At 33.1% G+C, this 26,835-nt stretch overlaps 1 protein-coding gene, 1 long non-coding RNA gene and 1 other non-coding gene across 20 annotated transcripts; 1 reads left to right on the top strand and 2 right to left on the bottom strand.

Moving 5' to 3' along the window:
• The first annotated feature begins 4,023 nt into the window (after positions 1-4,023).
• On the top strand, positions 4,024-9,463 carry LOC146938233 (uncharacterized). Of its 18 annotated transcripts, none has more exons than XR_015031208.1 (7): positions 4,027-4,366; positions 4,754-4,886; positions 5,934-5,981; positions 6,086-6,238; positions 6,357-7,529; positions 8,019-8,078; positions 8,420-9,463. It is a non-coding gene; the product is annotated as an uncharacterized LOC146938233 (long non-coding RNA). The 18 variants fall into 18 exon arrangements; XR_015031215.1 differs by having other exon boundaries at positions 4,028-4,366; positions 6,357-7,303; positions 7,483-7,529; positions 8,019-9,463; XR_015031214.1 differs by having other exon boundaries at positions 4,029-4,366; positions 6,357-7,303; positions 7,499-7,529; positions 8,019-9,463.
• Positions 9,464-11,501: 2,038 nt separating this feature from the next.
• LOC146938232 (small nucleolar RNA Z279/snoR105/snoR108) lies at positions 11,502-11,605 on the bottom strand. Its single transcript, XR_015033849.1, has one exon. It is a non-coding gene; the product is annotated as a small nucleolar RNA Z279/snoR105/snoR108 (small nucleolar RNA).
• A 643-nt stretch (positions 11,606-12,248) lies between these two features.
• Positions 12,249-18,734, bottom strand: LOC146938231 (uncharacterized). The gene is made up of 14 exons (XM_085757828.1): positions 18,440-18,734; positions 17,754-17,845; positions 16,702-16,902; positions 16,325-16,422; positions 15,789-15,982; positions 15,508-15,686; positions 15,069-15,416; positions 14,914-14,978; positions 14,148-14,196; positions 13,875-14,037; positions 13,649-13,733; positions 13,493-13,562; positions 13,036-13,176; positions 12,249-12,735 (listed from the first exon to the last, which is right to left on the bottom strand). The coding sequence occupies exons 1-14, from the start codon at positions 18,648-18,650 to the stop codon at positions 12,412-12,414; spliced, it is 2,220 nt and encodes a 739-aa protein (XP_085613954.1). The 5' UTR covers positions 18,651-18,734; the 3' UTR covers positions 12,249-12,411.
• Between the last annotated feature and the right edge of the window lie 8,101 nt (positions 18,735-26,835).

Below are 26,835 nucleotides of genomic sequence, written 5' to 3'. Positions count from 1 at the left end.
AATTGAGTTTCTTATGTAAATATGTAAATAACTTTTTTGGAGGGTTCTTATGTTATGAAATGATACGCACATAAAATATAAGATGATATATTCATGGGTTTCTAGTGAGTAGGGACCACATGTGAATTAGTTAGTACAAGGGTTGAATTTTTGTTTTTTGTTTTTGTGATTCACATAATTCTTGCGCAACTTAATTTGCTTAGTAAAAAAACTATGAAATGTTGTTGGGATGATCATACGTAAAGAAAACCATTTTAAATAGATGAGAGAAAAATCATATAGTTTATCATGTCTATGATTTTTCAATCATATTAATGAAGGAAAAAAAAAAAAACCATATTAATGAAAAAGCTATTTATTATAACATGCATAGTTTTCAACATGAATACTTCTCTAAAAAAAACTTCGATACTTAATCAATCATGATGTATGATTTACTTAAAAAAGTCTAAAAAATAGTCTCTATACTATTTATATCAAAATCATTTTTATTTTAATCTATAATAAATAAACACTTAATTTGTTGATTGATAATAACTTAGAACATGCATTAACCTACTATATCAAGTTAACTTAAAAATATCTACATTTGAACCCATTATTATTATTTTTAAATGGGTTTGAACTTTGAATCTCATTCTAAAAGCTAACTTAAAGGGGTGATGTGATCAGACATAACTATTCATCAAACCATGTGATAACTTTAGCAATGTGAGACTTCAAACAAACTTTAATACCAATCCTTAGGCCTATCGTGGGTGTTGAGTTCAATTCTCATTGCAATCAAAACGACTTTGATATAATGTTAAGTGGGTTTGAATTTCATCACAAAAGTTAGCTCAACATGTGAAAACGTCCAAATACATTTATCCACTCAACAACCCAAAAACATTAACAATTAAAGACTCCAACAACTTCCAAAAAATTTATTAGGTCCATACACCTTTGGATTTGGGTATTTTTTTTATTCCAAATAAAATTTATTCACATGTCAACATAATTGACATATATATGCTCTTCTGACTTATCTATTTTATTGTTTGAGCTGGTTTGTTTTCTTCACAACTGGTGGAAGTTAAACGGTGGGGCTTAGCATTAAATGTAATCTATATACCAGAATTGAATTGAGATCAATATCACATATAGTGATAATAAGGGCAGACCAAAAAAAGCCTTTGTATTGGAGATGTATGCACGGATATGGAAGTCCACAACAAGTGGGAATTAAGTTTGGCGGGAGAGGACTTACTGTCGCATTCAATGAATACAAAAAAGAATAATGCTTGATAATAATAGAGATGCTAATCTAAACGGATGAAATAAAAAAAAAATGGATGTACAATTTTTTTAAGCAGGAAATTTACAATTGAAAATCTTTATTTTTGTAAGGGTTAAATGTTTGTTTTTTATTTAATTATATTCTAATATCATCACATGAACAAACATTTTTATATTAGCCATTTATAGATTAGAAATATGAATTCATTAGTGATCGAATTGAATAATAAGACCGATTAAATTTATAAATTTTTTAAAGAAGTTAAAAATGAAATATATTAACAAATCTTTCTTTACCGCACAAGGAAGTGTCAACAATACAAAAACCAAAGTGAACCAGTAAAGAAGTGAATAGAAAAAATCACATAGTAAATAAGCCAATACAAACCAGCAGATTACACCATTTCAAATAAAAATCAAGGAAAGAAATATGTTGTTCAATATGAAAGGATGCCACTTATAACCCATTTGAGAAGAATATGAATCGTTATTGGTCACACTTTATATATAAGAGTTAATCAGAAGTTGTTAAGCATTGGTTGATCTCTAGTTAGTTGGTTAACTCTAGTTACTTGATCTACAAGTCACTTAACCAACAAGTTACTTGTATATAAATAAGTTGTAATCTCTTAATTTTCATCAATCAATGAAATTAAACATTACAACAATCTCTCTCTCTCTCTCTCTCTCTCTCTCTCTCTCTCTCTCTCTCTCTCTCTCTCTCTCTCTCTCTCTCTCTCTCTCTCTCTCTCCATTCTTTCTATTCATTATTCGTCCAATTATAATATATTGCTTGTGATGCAATAAACACTTTTTGCGCTAACATCCAGTACATCACATAACATGTATTGTATATTCTTCCCATCAAAAGACTGTCTAGGCATAAGAAGTATGAATTGAAGAAGAACGATAAATTAGCGAGCACTCGTTACCTATCTCTTTTTCGTTGCTTTTGAATATACTAGCAATGAATACAGGTAGTGATAAATCAACATGTCGTGGATCCTAACGCATGCATGAAGCGTGAAATGAGAGTGTGTCGAAGAAAACGAGAAGCCTGATACGAGATGCAGGAAATTAAAACAAAAGGATGTGTTAAACACGACCATTCATTCTCATATTGTGAATCAAAAAACAATGGGGAATTAGTCACTTTAGTCCCTGAATGGGAAAGGAGTAGTCAATTTAGTCCCTGAATGCAAACAAATTGCAAAACAGTCCCTGAATGTAGACTCTGTAGGTCAATTTCAAGGACTAAAATGACTAAAGGAGTCTACATTCAGGGACTAAATTAACTAACGGAGTCTGCATTCAGGGACTCAATTGACTAACAGAGTCTACATTCATTGACTATTTTGCAATTTATCTGTATTCATGGACTAAAGTGACGACTCCTTTCCTATTCAGGGACTTAAGTGACTAATCTTTGAAAAACAATTCATTCATTCTATTTCAGCGTTAAACAAGACGATTCATTCTCTTATCGTTAAAACTTGAAATTTTACGATTTATTTTGCTTTTTTCTACTCCCTCCGTTTCAAAATGAATGTCGTTTAAGGTTTCCACGCACATATTAAGAAATGCATTAATTAATCGAAAGAGATATGTTATTTTACCAAATTATCCTAATCAACTATTGATTTTGCATTGACCTCCCTTGAGGTTTCATTATACTACACTCACACCCCCTCTAGTTTTTAAATGGGGAATTAGTCACTTTAGTCCCTGAATGGGAGAGGATTCGTCACTTTAGTCCCTGAATGAAGAGAAATTGCAAAACAGTCCCTGCATGGTCAATTTCAGGGACTAAAGTGACTAACGGAGTCTACATTCAGGGACTAAATTGACTAACGAAGTTTGCATTCAGGGACTAAATTGACTAACAAAGTCTACATTCAAGGACTATTTTGCAATTTATCTGCATTCAGGGACTAAAGTGACGAATCCCTTCCGATTCAGGGACTAAAGTGACTAATTCCCCGTTTTTAAATAGACACATACCTCCCTTATTTATGTTTGCAATTGACAGAAACCCCCCTCTCACTTTAACACCGTTATTCCTCCGTTAAAACCGAAACATTTGTTTTCTTCTTCTACCAGTGTTACTTCCCCTCCGACACTGTTATCGTCCCTCCACCTGTGTAACGGTCTTTCGATGGTTTCTTCCCGCTAACACCATCATCGGCATCCTAATAACACCAATTGAAAGAGACTCGTTGAGGTTGTGATTGTCCATTCACGACAGCTCTTTTTTCATTATTGGTGCCGCCGCAGGCTCCGCCGTTTCTAAGGAGATATATTGGTACCGTTGGTGTCACTTTCTTCATTTAAATCATTGCCTACGATAGGATTCACTTCCATCCTCCTGAACACAATTTAATAATAAGAAAATGAAAAATAAGAAATTCAAGCGAGACCCATTATTGAATGGTCGAAACCCAGATGAGAAAAACAAAAAAGATTTGAAATTTACCAAATTCATAATTCATAAGAAAAAATAATAATTCTTTTAGTGGTATATTGAGCGTTTTGCTAAAAAGCAGAGTTTTTTTGGGATATATTGTGCGTTTTGCAGGAAAAAATAACTAATGTTTTAACCGTAGTTTGGTTCGATTAGTTAGTCTTCTTTTTTTCAAGAGATATCTTGTTTGGAAAAGTTGATTTATGAATCTTTAACTCAATTTACAAATATTTGTTCCATTTTGCAACTTTGTGTTATGAAGAAATCTACTAAACTAGATAGAAAAATGAATGTCCGTACGTTTTACTATTTTGCCCCTCTGAGGGTATTTTCGTAAATTGGTAAATATCCATCTCCCCCCATATATATATGTGAAAAGGAAAAAAAAACAAAAGAAAAGAAAAGGGAGAGAGAAACGGGAACGGGAGAAGAAAGGGGGAACGGGAATGGGAGGAGAACCATTCTCTTCCGTCGCGAAAAACGGCGGCGCTTTCTCACTACTGCTTCATTTCCATTTCCTTCTTCAGCATGCTAAAAAAAACGCCTTCTCTCTAAAATAAAACACACCACCGCCGTCAACCTCGCCGTTGATCTTGCCGTCGCCGCCGTCGAACACACTGATCCACGGTTCTCCATCTTTCATCAGCATGCATGTCACAGATCAAGCCTCAATCCTCTTCTCCTCTACCCCTCTCCCTCAATTTTCACCTTGGGTTTTCATTTTTATTCAAATTCAAACAATAATTTTAGAGAATTGAATTTTTCAACTTTTTAATTTTTATTCAATCAATCTAATTGCATGCAAGTCTCCAGAAAGTTGTTTTTGTGATTTTAAGGGTTTGATTTTGTGGTTTTGGTTTGTTTTAGGTTCAGAAAAAGGTTTTTCAGAATTTTATTGTTCTTGGATGATTTTCGTTTTCTGGGTTTCTGTTTGTGGCTTTTTTTCATGCTTTCATGTGTATTTTGGTGAGTTGGTATCTTAATGAGGGTTTTGTATTTGTTTGGTGAACGCAGAAAAGGGAGGAAGCAGGACAATTTGTGACTGTAGCTGAAGACCCTTTTCAATCTTGTGTAACAGTTTTCATTCTTCTTTAGAAAGCGGGATGTGTCTGATATTGTGATCTTCAAAGCACCATCTTGGTTGAAGGTATATTTTACTGGCACAACAGTTCAATTATTGCAAGTTTTTGGTCATATTTTATGTTTATGAATTATGATGTTTATTGTTTGATCCGGCTTATGGTGTTTCATTTTGAATTGTTGAATTTGAATTCATATACTTATATATATTTCACTTGTGGTGTGAAATTGTTGTTGAATTTCATCAGGTTTATGTTTGATTTGAATTTAATTTGATTTGGAATTAGTTTTGTGCCCTAATTTTGTGTTTGCAATTTCAGTTTTGGCTTCAATTTGTTGTGTTAGTGTGTTTTTCTGCTTCCAATTTTCGATCTTTATCGTTTAATTAACATGGGTTTTGTTCATTCTTTTAAAATAATTGAGCTTTTTTCTCATCTTGATAGTTGAAGCCCCAAAATTACTTTGATTTTAATTGGTTAATCCCAAATTGGTGTTGTGTGGTTCATTGATTGTGCATTGTGAGAAATTTAGAAGCATTGTATAAGTTGATTCAATTCAAATCAATGATTTGTGTCCTGTTGAGAATTGTATGAGTTTATCTTATCACATTATTTTAATGATTTTAAGCTGCAATAGACATTTTCATATTATTTAAATAGCGATGATTCTATCAGATTTTAACTTGAGAAGTTCCATTAGACTTGATTCCTGGGAAGTTAGGTATTATTGGCTTCATAATGTGTGGAACAAATTTTCAAGCCGTGGATTTTGGACATGTCAAAGGTCACTGCTTGAAGAGTTGAAGTAAATTAGTTTTATTCTTTCTTTTTTTGATCATTTTGGTTTTGTTATTATATCATAGCAATTTTATTGTGTATTCCACTGTATGCATATTGTCTAAATACTGCTTTAATTAATCATTCTTAACCAAAATGAATTTAACTATGTGTTCCATACAATTTTTTTTGAAGCATCATTGACTAAAAAAGGATCTGCATCAACAATGGGCATTATTAAGATCTTAACAATTTGAAGTATTATGACTATTCCATAATTTTCTGTTTTTGTTTTATAACGATAATGATCATAATTTTGGTTTACCTTACTTATGCAGTCATTGATTGGTCATTTTGATTTGGATCCGAACCGGGTTTTTGATATTGTAAGTTGGATCTCTTCAGGTGTCTATTTTCCCAATAAACTCAGGTGCCTATCTGCATTATCATTTATTGTTGTATTTGGCTACTGACGAATGTTTCTTATCAGATACTTGAGTGTTTTGAACTTCAGCCAGATAAAGGTAGACATAAATCATATAGCTCATGCGGTACAGAAGCAACGAAGTGCATCCATCGGTGATTTTGAGATTTTTCATGGTAGCGGTTCAAATGTTTGGAGCGTAGTTGGATCTGGATTGCTGTAATATTTTTTTTAAAAAGTTATGCGAATTTTTGTGGGAGCTTCTAAAAATAGAGCTGCTAATTTTTGTGAACTTGGCCAGTTAATTTGGAGTTTGAATTCTTTAATCCTTTTGCAGATGTTCCTTTATCAAATGCTCTGTGGAGTTGCTTATTGTCATTCACATAGAGTTCTTCATTGAGACTTGAAACCACAGAATTTGTTGATATTTGGCGCACTAATTCAGTAAGGCTTGCAGATTTTGGATTGGCTAGGGCATTTGGCATACCTGTCAGAACATTTACACATGAGGTTTACTATTATTTACACATTTACACATTTGGCATTTGTTTTTTCTTAAAGGGTTTGATTATTGAGCATGCTTAATTATGATTGTGATAAAATTGATGATGTTTTGTTTGTATGCAAAACAGTTGAGCATGCTTAATTATGATTAGTACTAGATAATATAAAAGTGCAAATTATGATTGTAACATACATGTGATATAATTCATGCTTTCATTTTTCAAAGAGTATAAGTTCAAATGTATCTCTATTCTCTAAAATTTGCTATGTCCTATAATTGTACACACATTTGATATATGCCTACATAAATATGAATTTGTTGGTTGCGAAACCAATTAGATTGGAAAGCTTACTTTTACTACTTTAATACTGTCAAGTCTTATATTTTTATATTGGTTATGTGATTTATAGTGATTTTATGAATTGAGCTGTTCGATTTTACAAGTTATGTTGCATCAGTCAGCTTAGAAAGTTAACATCTTAAGCTTGGAAACTCCTTTTCAAGTGGGACCAGTTGCGTTTGAAAGAGGACATACAGTAGTTTCTTCATGTTTAATTTCATAATTTTATAATTTGCCTAAATGTCCCAGTTGCTATTTAAACACAGCTGTTCTGTCACAGAATTTTAAGGTACATGGTTGACTTTAGGTAATCCAAAACTTGAGTTATATGAATCGGCTTGAGAAGCTGTTTTTCCAAGTTTATGTCTATCTTCTCATCAATGTGTATGTTATGTTGCAGAGACAAAGAAACATCATGAAGAGTCTTAATGGTTATAAGGTCATTGAATAAACAAAAACTTAGGAACACTCTATTAGAACTTCTTTGATTTGAGTTGTGTTTTTTCTCTTCCATTTTAAGTCTTAACTTTTCTTTATTTTCATGATGCATGTTTTTATTTCCATTGCATTAATCCTTGGTGATGGACTATACAACTTTATCAAAATTATATATTTTAGTGCCTTAAATTTTCAGGCCGGCATGAAAAAGAGGGATCACAATGCAGGTAAATAAATGACCTTTTATCACTTTTTGCTGTAAAAAAGCGTATTAACAAAGCTATTTATGCTCTGATAATAAGTCTAAAAAATGAGTCACTTCAAAAGTGACAAGTGGTTTAGGTCATTATACAAGTATATGGATAATTAGTTAACAAAACCGTAGGCCATGATGCTAGATAACTTATAATTTTAAGATCCTAAACTCTCACATTTTGTCTCCTCTAGCATGGAAAAATTTTCTGCACTATTTTGCACAAATCATACTTGAATATGAGTGTTTTCAACCTTGGTGGATCAATTGAAGATGAAATAAGGTGGAAGTGCTAGGCAGCCGCCTTGAAACTAACCTTTGTTTGGAGGGAATATGAAATGTTGTTTTGAATGTGATTGTTCTCTCTTGGACATCCTTTGTCACCAATAGTGGTGATCAATTTCAGTGTTGCTAAGCTAGCTTCTATTATCCTTTTAACTCAACATGTTCTTACATATTTTAGGATAATTTCAAGCCTGCAATGCTCATGGACTTTGTTGTGTTCCTTTATATGATACCTTAGGTATGATCACCTTCTTTGGTATCTATCTACCTACTGAACAATATGAGAAGTGATTTTGCCTTTGATTTGTGATGACACAATTAGAATGAATAATGTTTAGTTGAATGTAACTTCTACGTACACAAGGAATTTGTGACGGGTTCAAGAATAACCAAGGCAGGTATTAACATAAATAATTAGTTATCAATTATCGCAACAGGGACTTGCTTTTTCGTTTGATTTTTGTGCATCATATCTGATTTCTTGCTTTCCTTGGAGTTCTATTTTTTCAACTATAAGTAGTTTCAATCAAAATTTAGGTGTCACTATATTGTTGATGCTTGCTTTTTCATTAATTATAGTCAATTGTTGCTCAACAATGAGTGGTTGTGGTTATGGTATCTTTGCATATATTAAAATGGTTTGGGAAAGATTTTGGAATCAAAATTCTTGACAAAGTTCGTTTAAGATGGATCATCAGAAGTCAAAGGAACACTTGATTTTTAAAGATGGGGTGAGAAAAAATAAAGCAGCAAAGGCTAGACTTCTTAGAAAAAATGTTCTCCAAGTTAAGAAAACAAGAAGGTTGAAAACAATGTCAAAAGAAAATGCTCCAATCTCATGTAAATGTTCTATTTTTTTATTCTTTTTTATGAATATGAAGTTTGCATTTTCACTCATATTCTAATCTTTTGGAAATTGTATTCTGGCATGTATATTTTGTATAATATTTCAATGACAACTTCACTTCGTGGTGATAATAACCAACTTCGAAATAATACTAACATGATCACAACTTCTACAGCTGCATTACCTAACAAACCATTAATATTTACTGCTGTGAATTCTAAGGTGAATCAGAAAATAGAAGAAAGTAATGTTACCTCATCTAAAGTCTCAGAGATTCAAATCTCTACTCCTCCGCCGAGTAACGAAGCAATGCAAGAATCAATCCACAACAGGAAGAAATGGATAAATGATGAGGAGAACTCTTCAAAAGTGGTGAGAGGATTTCGTAAGCTTATATTCTTTGGAAGAAGGAGTTGAAGAACCTTTGTGGATTGATACTTTTTCACAGAGGGGTTCACATGAACTTATGAATTGTTCATGGAAGTTATGAGTTCTCTTTATCCATGCTTTTGGTTATTCAATATTTCAAAAGAGAGTTTACTTTGTCCATTATTAGCTGAGTAGAAAGTGTTTGGCAAATTGAATTATTTGTTGTTACTGAACATACTCATTCATGTGACATGGTAGTCATGTGGAAGATTGTAGATAGTTTCTAGCTTCCCACACCTTATAAGAATAATACCATGTGGATTGGAATTGCTATCATACTAAGGAAGGATACCAAGTATAATACATTTTCCATGTTTTGGAATAATAATATTTTCCATTAGAACAAATTTCCTTCATTACTTTAAAAAGTTTATAGCAAAAAAGTTTTTCGGTTGGATCGAGGTCCACTTCTGGAACCGCACCCGCATTAGTAGATGTAATGATCCTTTTTAGTTTATAAATGTGCAACGTCTTTGACTGTTTATCATTTTAGAGTTATTAATCTGCAACATTTACATATATGTTCTTAGATAAATTTATCAACATTATTAAAAAGAGTAGAAACCTGAGCGCAAATACGAATCGGTTTTAGTAATAAACAGATTTTCCAAATTATAACTTATTCAAACATATAATAAAGAATTTCAAAACCATAGTATTCTAATTGCCCACGGGTACCCGTGGGTAAAATCCGTCACGGACATGGAGCGGGTAGCTAAACGAGCATCCACGGGTATAATAAACGGGTATTTGACTACCCATTTTAATATGAACACAGACACGGATTTGATTGTATCTATAACCACGGGTACCCATACCCGATAATAAATTAAGTAAATTATTAAAATATCTTTATATATCATATCTTATTACTTAAAGTTTTAACATTATTGAAGAAAATTTTACCGCCCACCTAAAAATCCTCAATAATAACCTATTTTTATTTTAAATTTTTTTAATTCAATCTTATTAGGTTTACCGTTTCCACTTCATTCACATCATAAAATATATAGATTATCTAAGAATCATGAATTTCATATGGATTATGTATGATTTATGAAATTTTGAACGAATTATGTATGGATGTTTAAAAGTTGAGGTTTTTTGGTAATTAAAAAAGTTTTTATTTGTACCAAAAAATAAATAAATTCAAAACTTCATGGGTACTCATAGATACCTGAATACCCACGAGTACCCGTATAGTGGGTACCCACGAGGTTAGATTGACTCTGCATAATGCAGGGGTGGTGGATCGGATCAAGTACACAGTTCACAATTATTCTACTAAATTAACTTTACAGTTATTGAGTTGTGGAAAGCCACTACTTTTCCAATGCACGTTTAGCCTTCTCAATTGTTGTCTTCGCTGCAACTTGCTTTGCATCTCTCTCTACAAAAAAGGTCCTTAACGTTTTCATTTGTTAATCGTGATAAGCCGTTTTGAACATTTCATTTTTTAACCCGTGATGCAGGAGTACTCTAAATATTGTGTTATGGTTTATAATTATCTGTTATTTTGCAATCTATCCGTCCGATATAATATTTTGTCAAAAAAGTAGCTAACCCCCGTGCGAAGCACGGGTTTGTAACTAGTATGAAGATTAAAAAAGGAACGAATTTTGTTCTATTTTGAAGAAATACGAAGAAGCAAATTAAAGTGTAGGGAATTCATATAATTTGGAAGATAGGGAAAAAGGAAGTTGTAAAAGTTAACGGTGATAACAGAGTTAACACATGAGGGGAGGTGGTTGTTTTTTTTCAAATTAGAGGGGATGTGAGTGTCTTTGAATAAAACTTTAGGGCAGGTAAATGCAATTTTCTCATTTGTTTTTCGTTAAAGAAAAAATAATACTTTGAAAGTAGTGCATATAATATTAATTGAAGTGTACAATTGAAAAGAAAAAGTTATTACTGCATTAAAAACTAAAAGTAACATTCATTTTGAAACAATTTTTTTAGCTAAAGCGCACTCATTTTAAAACGGATGGAATGGAGTATAAAAAAATGAGAGACTGATTTGTCCCCTTAAAAAATTATTTTTAATTTCACGTTTGCACTTAATGAAAAGCTAACGCCACATAGTTAAGCTAAATTTATTCAAGGACTAAATTGTCTCGTTTTAACTTTAATTAATTTATAAGGGATTAAATAGAATTCTTTTATTTGTGGAGGATTAATTCAACCCCATAGAATTTGTCAAAGATCAAAATGAATCTTCACTCAATATTATTAAAACAATAAATTTAAACTTTTTAAAATTATTAAATTAATTTATATATTTATCATCCTTGAAAACCAATTAAACTAAAAAAATATTAATCATTTCAAACTAAAAAAATTAGAACAATAAAAAATCTTGGTTTTCCTTCAAATTAGGAGTAAATAGGGATCAGATTGATTAAAAGAGAGTGCCCAATTGTCGTAACCAGGCTTGGGGCGAACACCCAACTTGCATTTTTTGAGCAAGATTCAACCACTCATCATATCCCGTTTCTGCCTGAAGGATCATGCTTTTCCACTAGTTAATCTTCTATTCTTATAGCTCCCAATTATTCCTATATTGTCATTTTACTCGATGTGGGACTATAAGATAACGTCACATGTATTGCATTGCAACAACTACATGTAAACAGCACCACTTGCTGCATTTCAAGTGCCTGAATATTGCTTTATATTTTGTCTCATTTCATGGACCAGATTCAACCTAATGTAATATACTTCACCTCATATTCATAATGCAAAGGGTCGAGTTAAACTGAGGTGTACAGTGCATCTCTAACAAGCTGAGTGGATGTTGACAAGTTTTAGCTTCAATCTTTTCTCTTCTGAAGTAGAGGTCCGGCTCAAAGTACCGCCCAACAATATATATATAGTACTAACGGTCCAGATTATAACAATATCCCTGAATCGTACAATGCAACAGCGACGATTAGGCCTATCACACGTTTGGGTCAAACCCAAGGGTAGGGGAGGAGGGAGCTCTTCACAATGCTCTGCTAGCTCGCAGCTCCGTCTCCGCCCCTTGCCCCTTTTCTGTGTATATATATGAGCCTTACTCAACACCCTCAAATTCAAAGCAACGGTTAATCCATTCCTAGAATCATACATCCAAATTACACACTCTTAATATCCTGACAAACTAAAATCATCATTTGAGGTTATCACCACATCAAATCTCGATCATTTTCATCATCACAAGTAAGAAATTTGCAATTTGACATTTGTATGAGAAAGAAGGAACACTTGTATAATTTACAGTTGTTGCTATCCTACATAGGGTGAAGCCGAACTTCATTTAAATTATTGTCCAATCATCTTCCAGAGAGTGAGTTGTCTCAGTAGGGGCCAAGTTTCCACCTTTGGGAGGCTTCTTTGAGAATAAAGATGACTTCCTGTCAAAGAAACTTGAAAAAGATTGCCGACTCCCTTTTTCTTCATCGTTTATTTGATCTTTCCGAAAAGGCCTTGACAACAGTCTATCTTTGCCAGCAAAGATATGGCTGAGCTTCTTGAACCGGCGCTTTGTTTCACCAGTAGTCACAGTTGATTCTTCTGAATGCTTCATCAACTTCAGTGCCTCCTCAGGATTCAGCAACATTGTCTCCACTGTTTCATATACCTACATTGGAACATGACCATCATTATTTTTCTTCTAGCATAGATGTTACTGCTGGATCACGGAATATAGCGGTTTGTACAAATTTCGCTATGCAACAGTGCTATAGTCCGGTTGTTTGACAACTTTTTATACTAAATAGCCTATTGTGGAGCAATAGCGATTTGTTCAAATTTCGCTACGCTTTAGCATTAGTCTCTATCTAACAACACTTCCCTTTAAATATGAGATGCCGCAAAAGAATTTGGTGAGAAACTATACAACTACATGATATAATTAGCCACTTTATCTACTAGTACTCACCTGAACAAGTTCAACAATTTTCTCACTGAATCTGATACTTTGACAAGTGGTAACTACAAACTCCTTGCAGTCATTGAACAACTTTGAGAAGTCATCGTTGCCAGACAGCAAAGGTTCAGCAATTGTAAATCCTAAACCAAGCTGTATAATTAATACAAAAAATTACGATTAGAAATGCATCAAAATTACACAATATAGATCAGTAGTATATTAATTTCGGTACCAGCTACCCTTGAAATATCGTCGAATAACTCTTGAAAGCGTGAAACTAGAAACTATTTCAGCATTTTAAATGATAATTCATCGTTTAATCATTTGGCTAATAAACTGTACGTTTCCTTGTGACAAAGGTGCTAATGGTTTAATCTTCATAAAACTTGAGTAAGCAAGACCTGCTGACTCCGTAGTGACAAGAAGCAACTCTTATATCATAAAATAACAAATAGAGAGAACTTACTAGTGACACAAACAGCTGTCCAAAAAGCTCAACTGGCTGAATGTCCTCAAATGCATCAAGGATGCCCTCCCTAAAATAAATGTAAAACGACAATGAAATGAGACGGTTTTGAGGTGAAAATCCAAGTCCATAACAAAAATGCTTATATAGACTTACACTGCCAAATCCTCATCAAAGAGAGGTGCTTGTTTCACAGCAGGTACTGGCTTAGATGTTTCCCACAATTCGCGCCACAAATTACCTACCATCAACATTCAATGATATTCAAAGAAATTTGAGTTTAAATATTAGAAGAACATGTTAGAAATAAAAACAGGTATCAAATCTTTTGTAATAGTTCATGACATGGCTTCAAAACTTCAGTACCGCCATTGACGCATACCTTCTTTTCGCATCCGTCGACTTAGATGACCTCTGTTAGACGACGAATCGCTACCACTACCATCAGAAGAACAACTATCCTCAGTACTTGCGTCAATTTCAGTCCAATCAGGAGGAGAGTACCATCTCACAAAGTCTTCCAAAATACAACCGGGATTTGCAGCCTAAAACATGATCATAAACTAAATTAACTCGGATGGAACATCACTACATAAGGCACATTCCAAAAGAATTAAGAATATTAGTAAATATTCTCGTCAAGGGAGAGTATGACCTTGAAAGCCTGCATATCAGACAGGAGTTGGGAGCACCCGGCACCAACACTGACCACAAAAAGGTAAAGAAAATTGTCAAGAAATAGTAACTATAGCCTATTAAATCATAAATCCAACATGCCGCAAAAAAAAGCTAACGTTTGCATATTGGATACATAATATACAGATAGATATTCATTAAAATATCATGAAATACACGAGATTTGGTTACTTCTGCTTGAAATCTAGGCATTATAGGCAAGAAAGGAAATGATCAAAGTAGACATTAAGGAATCTTTTTTAGTATGCAAAATCAAGTCAGCAATTAAGAAAAATGATCACACAGTGTGATCGTCCCACATTACGTCTAATATTGATGACAGCAATCCTTTTTAATCGAAGAAACATCTTCAAAAGGAGAAAACACAAAGTCTTCATCAACATGATAAGCTTTTTGATCTTTCTTAAGGTGGGTAAATAAGATCTGCATAGTGGTTTCCTAATATATCTCCTGCTTCACTTACCGTAACATAATAATCATATTCATACCAGCATATGGTTATCATATATAAACCAATAAAAGGGAAGTAAAAACTCATTCATTTCAAGGTACACATTTTTTTGGCATTTGCATTAATTGAAAACATGACAAAAACACAAGAATGTTATTTAAACAACAGTCTTATGGTTCAAAAAAAGCGAAAATGATAAAAATAAGTTTAATAAAAAGGCATACGTAATGCAAAATAACTATCAGGTCAAACGGATCTCAGTTAGTGAACAAACCTCCCCGTCCGCAGTATAAGCTCCTCAGTCTCTTTGATCAGATCTTCTGTAAGCAACGGTGCTTCCTACATAAAACATACATTAATGTTAATATTGGAATTTTGGAACAAATTTAAGTTGTGAATGTGTAGTGACGATATATGTCAAACTCAAACCTGGGTGATAGGAGAGTATGCAGGCTCGCCAGTTTCCAATAACGTAAGGTTTCCGGATGGACAATGAGCACCAAGTCGAAGAACAAGCTCTCCAGTACTTAATCGAGCATATAATAATCGACTTGCAGAAGTACCATCACAGCAGTTTGTTGATTCCAGTGTATTGTTTGAATTTACTTCCATCAACATAGAGTCCAGGGATTCACTTGCAATGATATGGCGCCTTTTCCGAGAGATGCAACAATTAATTACTTGAAATTGTTGATTGAGAAGACATGACTTCAGATCTGGAATGTCATCAAGGGGGACTCCAGGTAAATGCTTTTCTTCAGACCAAAGTTTTCTTATCTGCAAAAGTAAAAAATAATCATAAACAACCAAATTATCAATCTAACAGTTAATTATCAAAACATGAAATTTCATATTGAGCTAAACATACTTCAGCAACAACCCTGCACCAAAAAAATTCCATTTCTCGAAGGGTCTTCAAGTTTCCGATTACTTCAGCTAGTTTAACAACAAGGCTTTCAGAAGGAGCACCATGAATATCTCTTATTAAAGATGGTATCTCAATCTCCTCGTGATTGGAGTTGATCTTCCTTCTAAGGAAATACCCCTCTGCAAATATCACCGTAGAACCAAAACACCGAAAAATGTATGAGCATAAAATGGTTCATTGATGCAATTATATTGTAAGCAAGCCGCTCAAAATTCGCATACCTGGATTGAAAAGAGAACTAATCAAATACACAACTTTCTCATTGCTAGTGAATTCAGAGGTAAGTTTGTCCTCCTTCTCACGTAGCACTAACGCCTTCACTGCAGAGAGACGCGACCCTGCCTTCTCTATGGAAGGTGAAGAACCTCCTATTGAAGCTGCAAAATCTTTCATTGAATTCGCTTTCATACCAGCCCTAGTCGAAAAGACAATTTTGAGATTTTAAGCTAAAAATCTTTCAGAATAGCACGAACAAGACTCGTAAACATTTGTGCTACTATTGTTTTATTCAGGATTCGAACACAGGTTCTCCTGAACGATTCGATTTGAACTGAAGCTCATTAACCATTTGAGCTCATCATGACAAGATAATTTCAACAGCTACTATTCTTCTTGCTAAGAAAATGTATTGAATAATTGAGATTTTGATTTAGGCCTTTAATTTCCAAGAATTTGGTTGACAATATCTTAGTATATAACAACAAAGGATCGTTAAGAAGTTCATGGAATTAATAGGAAAAAGGTGAGCATAACTTACTCAACAGCTATAGCCAATTGCTTTAGGACAGTAGATGGAGGAATAGGCCTTCTGGCCGCAACAGTTAAACCTTCAACCGAGGAAAACGCTTCTGAACCCTAGGTTAAAGTTTTTCATCAAGCATCGTTAAAGCAATCCATTTGAATACTTGAATCAGAGAACCATTGAAACGGTATCAATATCAATATTACTAATCATTAATTCATCACAAGCATACCATGCATGGAGTATTCTTTCTATATTATGAGTAATGACAATGACCGTCAGAGACCGTGTTAGTATGTTTAAAACGAAAATGTTCGTCATTGGCATTTATTATCGAATTTTTCACACAATTGAAAGATTAAATCCTTGAGTTACATTCCATATCTTCTTACCTTGGTATCAAGATCATTTTCCATATGAAGGACACACATTTCATCGAAGAGTGGAACAACATCCATGCTTGCATCTTCAACTTTATCCGTATCTTCGGGTTCTTTTCTCCCTTTCCGAATATTGTTAATTCTATCTTTCCAGTCCTGCTTTGTTCCGAAATGTCGAGGTCTCCACTTTATCTGCTTCAGTTCAACGAGAAACTGCGCGATTCCATCACATTCATAAATATCAATTGTGTAAGTATCTACAACAACTCTTTATAGAATAAATATCACATAATAAACATTCACACACAACACAAACAGATAGGTGAACTTGTACGTAGTTGTCATCTTAGGGCACATGGTATTTTGGACTATAACTTTCTCAATATGCTAAGGATATGTTTGGAATTCCATTAGTTTGCCTCAAAGGAACTATGTAGATAATTTGGATTCACACATACAGTTGCAACTCAAAGTCAAACATGCAACTCAAACTAGTTTCAATATTAGAACTTCAATTAAAGCCAAACAAATTTACTTACAACAACAACAGAAAGAACAACAATCAAGCCTTATCTCACTAAGTGGAAAATAAATTTACGAACATTTGTTAATTTAATTTAACATAATTTTCTTTTGTTATAATTCACACGCAATGGATTTGGATGTTGTGCAGTCAAAGCACCATAAGTCGATAAAGTCACAATATTATGGTCTTTAGATCAAAATTGGACTGTTTATATCCTGACTATCAAATAACATTTTAGATAAAAACTCAAAATATAGATCAGACGATCTTAATATAATGACCATGATATTTCGACTGCACTCGGAATATGGTGTTTTGATCACACCATATCCAAATCCCACACACAATACCTAGAAGTAAATGCAACAGTTCCACGTTATCATCCTACAAATGCAATAATTCTAATACTTAAAACTTATTCAGCCAAAAAAAAAAAAACTTAAAAAAACTAAATTTAACTATTTATTTTTTGACAAAACACAACATTACCCAAAATTCATAGGAAACAAGTAAATGTAAAAACGTCACGTCATCAAACCTTTGACTCATTCTCAATCTTAGCATATTCATCTTCGTGATGTCTTTGCATTCCGTCATCCTTACGCAATTGCTTATCAAAATCTTCACCAGCTATTAAAAACAAAACCAGGGTCAATGCACTTTCCCCACAAACATAAACAACAACAAAAAAAAAGTGAAAATAATAAAATAATACATCAGCATTTTAGTCCATTAAATTGTAAGAGTTCGTCAACCTATTCCGTCAAACATGCGAAATACTACTCCCGTCTCAAATATAAACAAAAAAAAAAAAAAATCAATCAAAGTTAATGTATCTCGTTAAAAATTTGAATCAGATACGTCAACTTTGTTTGATTGTTTATTTTTGCTTATATTTAAGACATGAGAGTCACAATTTAGTTCTTTAAAATTAACAATGTCATTCAATTTAGTCCATCAGATGGATGTGTACTAAAGAGATATTTTGATAGAGAGACTAAATTGATCGAGGTTGTTGAGTTGATGGGACTGATTTGCTATTTTGTAAATATAAAAGACTAAATTGATCGACTCTTACAATTTCGAGTACAGAAGTGCAGATTCACAAAAGAAAAAAAAAATAAAAAAAAATAAAAACTCCATTACAAGTTTCAACACAATGAAGCACGTTAGAGAAACGTAAAATTGAAAAGGGTAACTGAAAAATGAAAGAAAGAAGCAAACCAAGATCAGCTTTGAAGTCATTGAGAACACGCTCAGCTTTGACAGCAGCAGAATGGAGAACGGTTCGAGCTTTGGAGACGAAGGAATTACCAACGTGAGGCTCCATTGCACTGCACAGAATATAACTGAAGAAAATTAAGAACATGCATGTATTTGTAGTATGATCAGAGAAAGAATAAGAACAAGTCCAAGATATAGATAATACGAACATAACACAAAAATATAGATAAAGTGAAGAACAAGTAGAATAATAATTATTATTTTAAGACTAAGTATACAAGAATTGCACGTTGAAGGTGGTGAAGACCAAGTAGATGGTGATGCTGAGTCCTGTGGAGTTGGTATTATGGTAGTAATGGAAAAAACATCAAATAAAATATATGTTTTGATTTTTTTTCTTCTAAGAATTTAAAGGATGGTTTTTTTTATTATTATTTTTGTTTCCTGTTGGTTAATTTATAATCTCATTCGAGACGTGTCTGACACACTTGCCACGTTGTAAGAGTCGGACCCCTGGATTCAACCACGTTGGTATATGGAAAGAAAGAAAAGTTACACATAGTCAGACAATTGAATCCTTGAAAATATTTGACTTCTTTTTGGTAAAGAAAAAATGTTTACCTTTAATTATAAATTCATGTAAAATCATAACTTATATTTTTTGGTCAAGTAATTTAGCAACTAAAATTACATCATTTAAGGTGAATAAGTGAGGAATTTGAAGTTCGAATCCAACCTCTACATAACGCAATATCTCTATCAACTGAGATATACTCACAGTTATAAAATCCCACCTTATATTGATAGTGTATACTCCCTCCGGTCACATTTATAAGCAAAAAACAATTTTTTAGGTACATTGAATAATTAATGTATCTAGTCACATTTATAGGTCAGGTACATTAATTGTTCAATGTACCTAAAAAGTTGTTTTTTGCTTATAAATGTGACCGGAGGGAGTACATGTTAAACTTTTTTTTTCTAGTGTTTTATATGTAAAAAAATCTAAAATTATTTTTTATTTTGACTTTGATTATTAGAAGTATGTTTAAAATAATATTTATCATAGAAATATGAAGGAATTTTTTTATAAAGGTATTTAAATAATTGTTAAACGAATACTTTATCTTATTTTTAAGTTAAAATCTTAAAGACAGACACTTGACTTACAATATTTTTTAAAAGGGTTAAGTATGTTTTTGGTAAGCAATGTTTTAGTGTAGTTTTATTCAATGTATTTAGTTTGAGTTATAATGGGTTTCATGAGTCTTAAGATTTATTGTAATTTAAGTCATTAAATATAAGATTAATTAATATACTAATTACAGTTTGGTCAAAAAAGAAATATTATTAATTATTGGATGTTAGAAATATATTTTATAATTAATTTGATTTTAAGTGTAGTCTATCAATCAACATTGAATGAAATGTTCACTATTAATTTTTTTAATATTATTTCCTAATTCTATTAATTTATCTTTTATATATCATTAATGAAAAATAATATTATAAATTAATTATTTCTTTTTTCATACAAATTAATTAAAATTATTATTTTATTTAATATTGAAAAATTAATTTATAATAATTTTAGATGGAGATAATAGTTTTTTTTTTTTAGTAAAAGTTGGAGATAATAGTTAAAAAGCAATTGAGCATTAGAAAGAGAAAAAGTCAAAAACTAAGTCTACCGTTAGGAATAAATGGATAAACAAGTATTGTAGGGTGTGTTTGATGGTCAGGAAAGGGAGATAAGATATGATACATTAATCATATACTGCTTAAATATCATGTTTGATGCACCAAAGAGATAGGATAAATTACACCATTTTCCTATCCTAACCTAACTTTACTTTGTCATTTCTATCAAGTATAGGCTGAGTTAGAAATTATCCTGATGAGATTAGAAGATCATTCCTTATTTATTATCTTGATATTCTGTCGTTTTTAAAATATTGTCATTTTTAAAATAATGATAGCATGCATTTTCTATTATAATTAATAACATGCCATTTTTACAATATTTAATTAATTATGAGATCAATTTTTTCATTTAATTATAATGATATCCTGTTTGTTATCATCATGCGTGCATCAAACACATGATATGATTAGTGTTTATCATGTCATTATCATATCTTATCTCTATCCAGCTTTATATCATATCCTGACCATCAAACGGACCCGTAACTTGACCCGCTTGAAAATGAAACATCAAAGGGGAATTAAAAGTGTGAATTTTTTACCCAAATAATTTAGGTTTGAAAATAATATATCTATTTAGCCCAAGCTAAGGAACCGACTCCAGATAGTCCTTACAAATGTTGATTGAGGTTGGATTCAAGATTTTTAAACCATGAAACGCTTAGTTTCCATTTCGGGTGTAGGTGTAACCAACCCGCTAGTAAGAATATGACACAAAGAGATCATAGAAAAGAGATCAAATATAAAGATCTTCATTAGTATGTAACCACCTTCCTTAACCTTCTGGAACTAGGCAGGTGTCCCCATACATGGTTAGTACTGTAAGTTCAGGGGCAACCTGAGAGAGAGAGAGAGAGAGAGAGAGAGAGAGAGAGAGAGAGAGAGAGAGAGAGAGAGAGAGAGAGAGAGAGAGAGAGAGAGAGAGGGGGGGATTAGGTTTTTAGAATTTTTATTATAATTTTCAAGATCGTTAGTAATCAAAATATTTTTTTAGAAAATTGTGTTGAAGGTATGAACAAATGCGGAAAAATAAAGAGGATGGGGAAGAGAAAAATAACACAAGAAATTATATTACAGTGGTTCCCCTTCTAACTTAATGGTTCATCCACTCCCTCCACACCATGTGAAGCAGTTCACTATGATAGAATTTTCGCTACAAGATACCTTAACCCAAAGCCCCTAACAATATTTCTATACACCAAGATAGCATCCTACTATCTTTTAAAACAATTACCACCAACAAATGATGAGAAACTTTTACAAAAGTAATCTAGAATAATAATGTACAACTGTTATTTTGATCAATATCACTTTAGCACAATGAAACTTAGTTCTCAGAAAACATTTTTTGAATATTAATGTATGGACGAAGTTTTCCAAACAAAAGAATGTGAGTTTGAGAATTCTAGTGATAATGAAAATGACAATTAAGAATATGAAAGTTGTTGTTGAAATTGTTATGATCTCAATTGATTTTATAGAGGCTGAAAGAATGTTTACGAAGTAATTCTACCTTTCAAAAAGTGTCCCTAATGAACCAAAGCGTATTTGAAATGATGCTCATTTGTAAAATTTGAATTTCTCAAAGAGGTAACTGATTATTGTAACGCCTCCGCTTGGTGGGCATGTAATGCCCGAGGCTGATGGGGGCGGGGATTGGTCCGGCTTCTAGCATGCTTCTAGCAAAACTGAATCACATCGGAATGAGATGGGATCCTATGGTCGTGCAAGTATGGGACTGCATGGTTGAAGGAAGGATTATAAGAATTGTTTGGTACTACCTATATCAACAAGATGCATCTTCTTTTTCGGTAGCTCATTCCATAAGAACTCCACGGTTAAGCGTGCTTGACTTGGAACAATTTTGGGATGGGTGACCTACCGGAAAGTTTCCCGGTAAGCGTGCGAGTGAGGACAAAACACGCTGAAAAGACTCGTGTTGGTCTGTGGGGTCGGTCGACAATCCTGAAAGCAGTCTAGGATGTCACAATTACCATAATAGGTGCAACCCGTTACACCTGAACGTTACATAAAAATTCGAAAATTCAACACTTGTAACTAGTTACGAGTCAAGGTGCAACCGATTACATATGCCTAAATTATTTTTCAAGTGTTTTAAATGCATTGCTTCATATGGACTTAATCCTTAACTTAGGAAAATGTTTGGAAATGTTTTCTGAGAATTCTAAGTTGTATTAAAAGTTAAGAATGATATATCACAAGATAAGTGTCATACTTACAAAATGAATAACTATGAAATCTAGGCCTTTAACATCATTCTTCAACTTGAGTCTCCATTAAATTTCTTCTTTCTGTGATGTGATGTTGTTATCATCAAAACACAGCCAAGTCAGAAGGAGATCTTCTTTAAAATCTCCCCCTTTTGGATTATGACAAACCATATCATTTGACATTGGTGCACAACATAAATCTCCCCCTATCTTGTATGTTTCCCCCATTGTTTTCCAATTGGATACCTGTAAAAAAATTATGCACAAAATACACAGAAACACAAACCTACACTTTCTCCCCCTTTTGACATCATCAAAAAGAAGAAGGATAGGTGAAACATATACAAATATCCAAGCAATATTTCACACAAGACAGACATAATAACATAAAACTAGAGAGAATTCAAACATACACCTACATATCCAAATGACATAATCCAAACATGTTACCATTAAATGACATAAACCAGAAATTGTTCAAAAGAAAATACAAGAACTAGAAGTAACATAAAAACATAAAACATAAAACATAGGAACATAATGAGTTATCCTTCTACTCATCACCATTTTCACCAACAACATCATCATCATCATTTTCTTCAGGATCGTATTCGTCATCTTCTTCAAAAACCATGCTCTCATCATTAGAAAGAGCATCCATGCTGATGACAGGTCATCTTACCTTATTCTTAGCATGTTTTTCAGTTTATTTTAGCAGGAAATAACAGCAAAAAGGAGGAATATTAGAACGATTGTCTATGATTTTGGGACTTTTGTAATATTTTCTATATTTGAGTCTGTAATTCTAGTTTTCCCAAAACATAGCAATTTGAGTGGGTTTTTGAAGTAATTCACGAAAAAATCATGCAAATCGGCAAATCAAGAACAACAGAAGAATTGTGAAGATTCAGGAGACAATAATAAAGATTGAAGAAGCCTCAAAAGACTTACAAGTGGGAGAAATTCTGGTCCCAAATTACCGATGCAGGTTATTTGAAGACGGAGACTAACGCCAAAAAATCGACGATTGAGCCCAGAAGGGAGGCAGAATGCGCCTAGGGCATTTGAAATGCGCCTAGGGCATGAAAATTCCATTTCATGCGCCAAGGGCATTTCTTGTGCGCCCCGTGCATGTATAAAAAATGCACTATGCGCCCTGTGCATTTGCTATGTGCCCTGTGCATGCAAAAAGTCGGGGCGCAACTATCTTTTCCTGCTTCTGAAATGGGTAAAGCCCGCAGTATTAGCCCAAACCCATGTAGAACCTCTCACTATAAATACAAGCCTTCCTCATTCAGAATTTCTTGTTTAGAACTGGAGCAGTTCAAGAGGAAGGCAACTTTGGAGCTTCGGGAGATTTTCTATCTTCTCCTTGATTTTCTAGGGTATGTTTTTATCTATAGTAATTTAGTTACCACATGTAACTAAATTGTTTTAGGTTAGAGTTCTAGGATGAACATCTGTATATTTTTGTTGGATATTTATTTAATATAATATGTCGTTATTTATTTTATTTATTCTTTTGTTCGCTATTAAGTTTTATTAGATTATAGTTTTATTTCCGTGAGAGGTGCAACCCTAGATTAGGTACTTAGGTTGTGACAGGACCTAACATTGCTATCACTAACCAGATGCTTATATCTTGATATTTATATCCCTTTACTGATAACTACATGTCTAGGAAGTAAGTGATTATTAGTTAGCCAAAGATACCACTGGAATTGTTGACCCTAGACGTAGGTACCCAATGGATGATACGCATTGGGTCGTGTGGTGCATAAATTAACTGGTTAGTAATTAGGGAAACAAACACCTTGATGTCCGACTTAAAGCTAAAACATAGTATGACCATTCTCTTGAAACCCTTAGTAAGGTAGACGTAGATTAGGGCTGCCTGTTTGTAGTGAGAAATCATGTAAATCGACAAATCATGACATCACATGAAGGATCAAGGATATGAAGATTGAAGACAATGGTTCTTAGAAGGTTTTTGAAGACAATAAAAATCAGGAAAATTCATTTCAAGTTCCAAGGCATCCCAAGATAGAAGAACGAGCTAAAATGGGTTGAAAATTGTTGAAAACGCATAGGAGGGGCTGCCTTATGCGCCCCTGCGCATGGCGGAGATTTAGTTGTTGTCCCATACTACCCTGCGCATGAAATGAAAACATGCGCACCGCGCATGGACACGGCCAACAAGTGTTGTTCTCTTGTTTTCCAAGCTGTTTTTTTTTTTGTGGAGAAATCATATTTTCACTCTCTTAACCCCTAAGTAATTATGCACTATAAATAGAGACCCTTGTACACTATTTTATTCATTCAAAAAGCTAGTAGTACAAGGCAAAGGGTCAAGCATCAAGAGCTTCAAAGGAGAGGATATCCATCCTCCTCTTGTTCTCTTTAAGGTGTGTTTTTCAATTGTTTTGTAATGATGTCGGTTGCCATGAGCAAACTAAACTTCTTTGATTATGGTTTCACGATGAACTCATTCTTATTTGTTGGATTCCGTAAATTAAGTTTTATTCAGTTTATAATGTAATGTCTAATTTAATTCGTATATGTCTGTTTTTATCAAAATCCTAGATGGAGAAATATTATGATTGACAAACCTCGCATCCATTCGAAGAAGACAATAGTGAATTGCTTAGTTTATAATATAATTGAATTTAAGTATGAATTTAGGGCTATAACTCGTTTTTAGAGACCCTCGTAATTTCCAAGGGCGAATTGCGGGTAAAGCTACGTCCACATATTCATCACAGGGTTATGTTTTACTTTCTTAAATCCAATATAAGGCAAATTATAAAATAATAATTTCTTAATTTAATTTCCATCAAAGACGTAGGGGGAATCAAGGATTCCCTAATTGTCGTTAAACATCTGATTCAACCTTGCAACCAAACATAATCTTGCATTGGGCAGGACAATTAAAATCCTGCAACCACTCAATCTCTTCTTTTATTTTCTTTTAAGTTCCACTAATTACCGAGTTGAACGACAAGCCTTGTGAAGACGATTAACTTACTACTTTATTATTTGGTACGATTTGGTGCACTTGCTAATTTCACTAAAATCACCATCAATTATTATGCATATGAAATCAGACTAAGACAAAAATTATATTTAGATATATAATCAGATAAGTCGTGCCGCTCGCAGGATCCAGATTAAGCTGGATGAGATTTCCCCGAAAAGGAAATCTACACGATGACGAGAGGAGTTCATGCGTTATCCTGATGTGATAGTAATTTTCGCTGGATATTCAGTGGTATTTTCTGGGACTACTCCACCCGACCATTTTATAAAATCAACTCAGATTAAATTTAATAATTAATTGAATATGATGAAATGATAGAACATGAAACTTATGAAGATTACAAGTTAGTGATCCTAGGTTTCCCCATATCACTATCAAGCCTAGGATATATGGAACTCACTGAGACCTTATGTCTCATCCAAATCCTTTTATTTTATTTCAGATAAGCAGGTTGCTTATGATGAGGATAAGCAGAAGAAGCTAGATGATATACACATTCATGTCTCGTATCAGTCTTAACAAACGTCATTTTGGATTTGTATACTAGTTAGTTAGTATACATTGTTCAGACGAGGATTCATTTATTATGTATATATTTATTAAAATGTACTTATTTGTCAGATATACGAGATTATGAATTTGATCTAATTCATTCGGACAAAATTGCTTATGCTATAAATTAATGTATCAAGTATTAAGTTTAACACTTATTCTAAATATTGTAGATAACTTTAGTATAGGCGTTACTCTAACACCCAAGGCCGACGAGGGCGGAGAGTGGTCACTGGTTCACAAGGCACGACAATGAGCGGGTCCCGACAACTTATAGAGGAACCGAATCACATCGGAATGAGAAGGATCCTGAGGCTGTGTAGGTTTGGGACTACATGGTCGAAGGGAGGATTATAAGAATTGTTTGGTACTACCTTTATCAACAAGATGCATCTTCTTTTCGGTAGCTCATTCCATAAGAACTCCACAGTTAAGCGTGCTTGACTTGGAGCTATTTTGGGATGGGTGACCTACCAGGAAGTTTCCTGGTAAGCGTGCAAGTGAGGACAAAACACGTTGAAAAGACTCGTGTTGGTTTGTGGGGTCAGTCGGCAATCATAAAAGCAGTCTGGGATGTTACAGTTACAATCTAAATCCATATAAATTCTCCTACATGATAACATTTACATGTATTTTTATATAAACTGATTTTTCTTTTTTCTTTTTTTTGAGGGACTGATTTTTCTTTTCTAAAATGAATAAAAACCATATTTTACACGATTAGTATATTAAATATTCAGAAAACTTATTACTAATTAACTTAAATATTCTTAACACATGTTATAATCAAACTCGTGCAACACATGCGTTTCATACCTAGTTTCTTTTTGTTATTCTACTATAGAACCCTAACATCAATAGGTTTTACAATA

Source organism: Medicago sativa, chromosome 3, assembly GCF_051527215.1.
Source record: "Medicago sativa cultivar Bolivia chromosome 3, Bolivia_mono, whole genome shotgun sequence".
Taxonomy (NCBI): Eukaryota; Viridiplantae; Streptophyta; class Magnoliopsida; order Fabales; family Fabaceae; genus Medicago; species Medicago sativa.
Note: the sequence above shows the minus strand (reverse complement) of the source record. Positions and strands in the feature narration are given on the sequence as shown.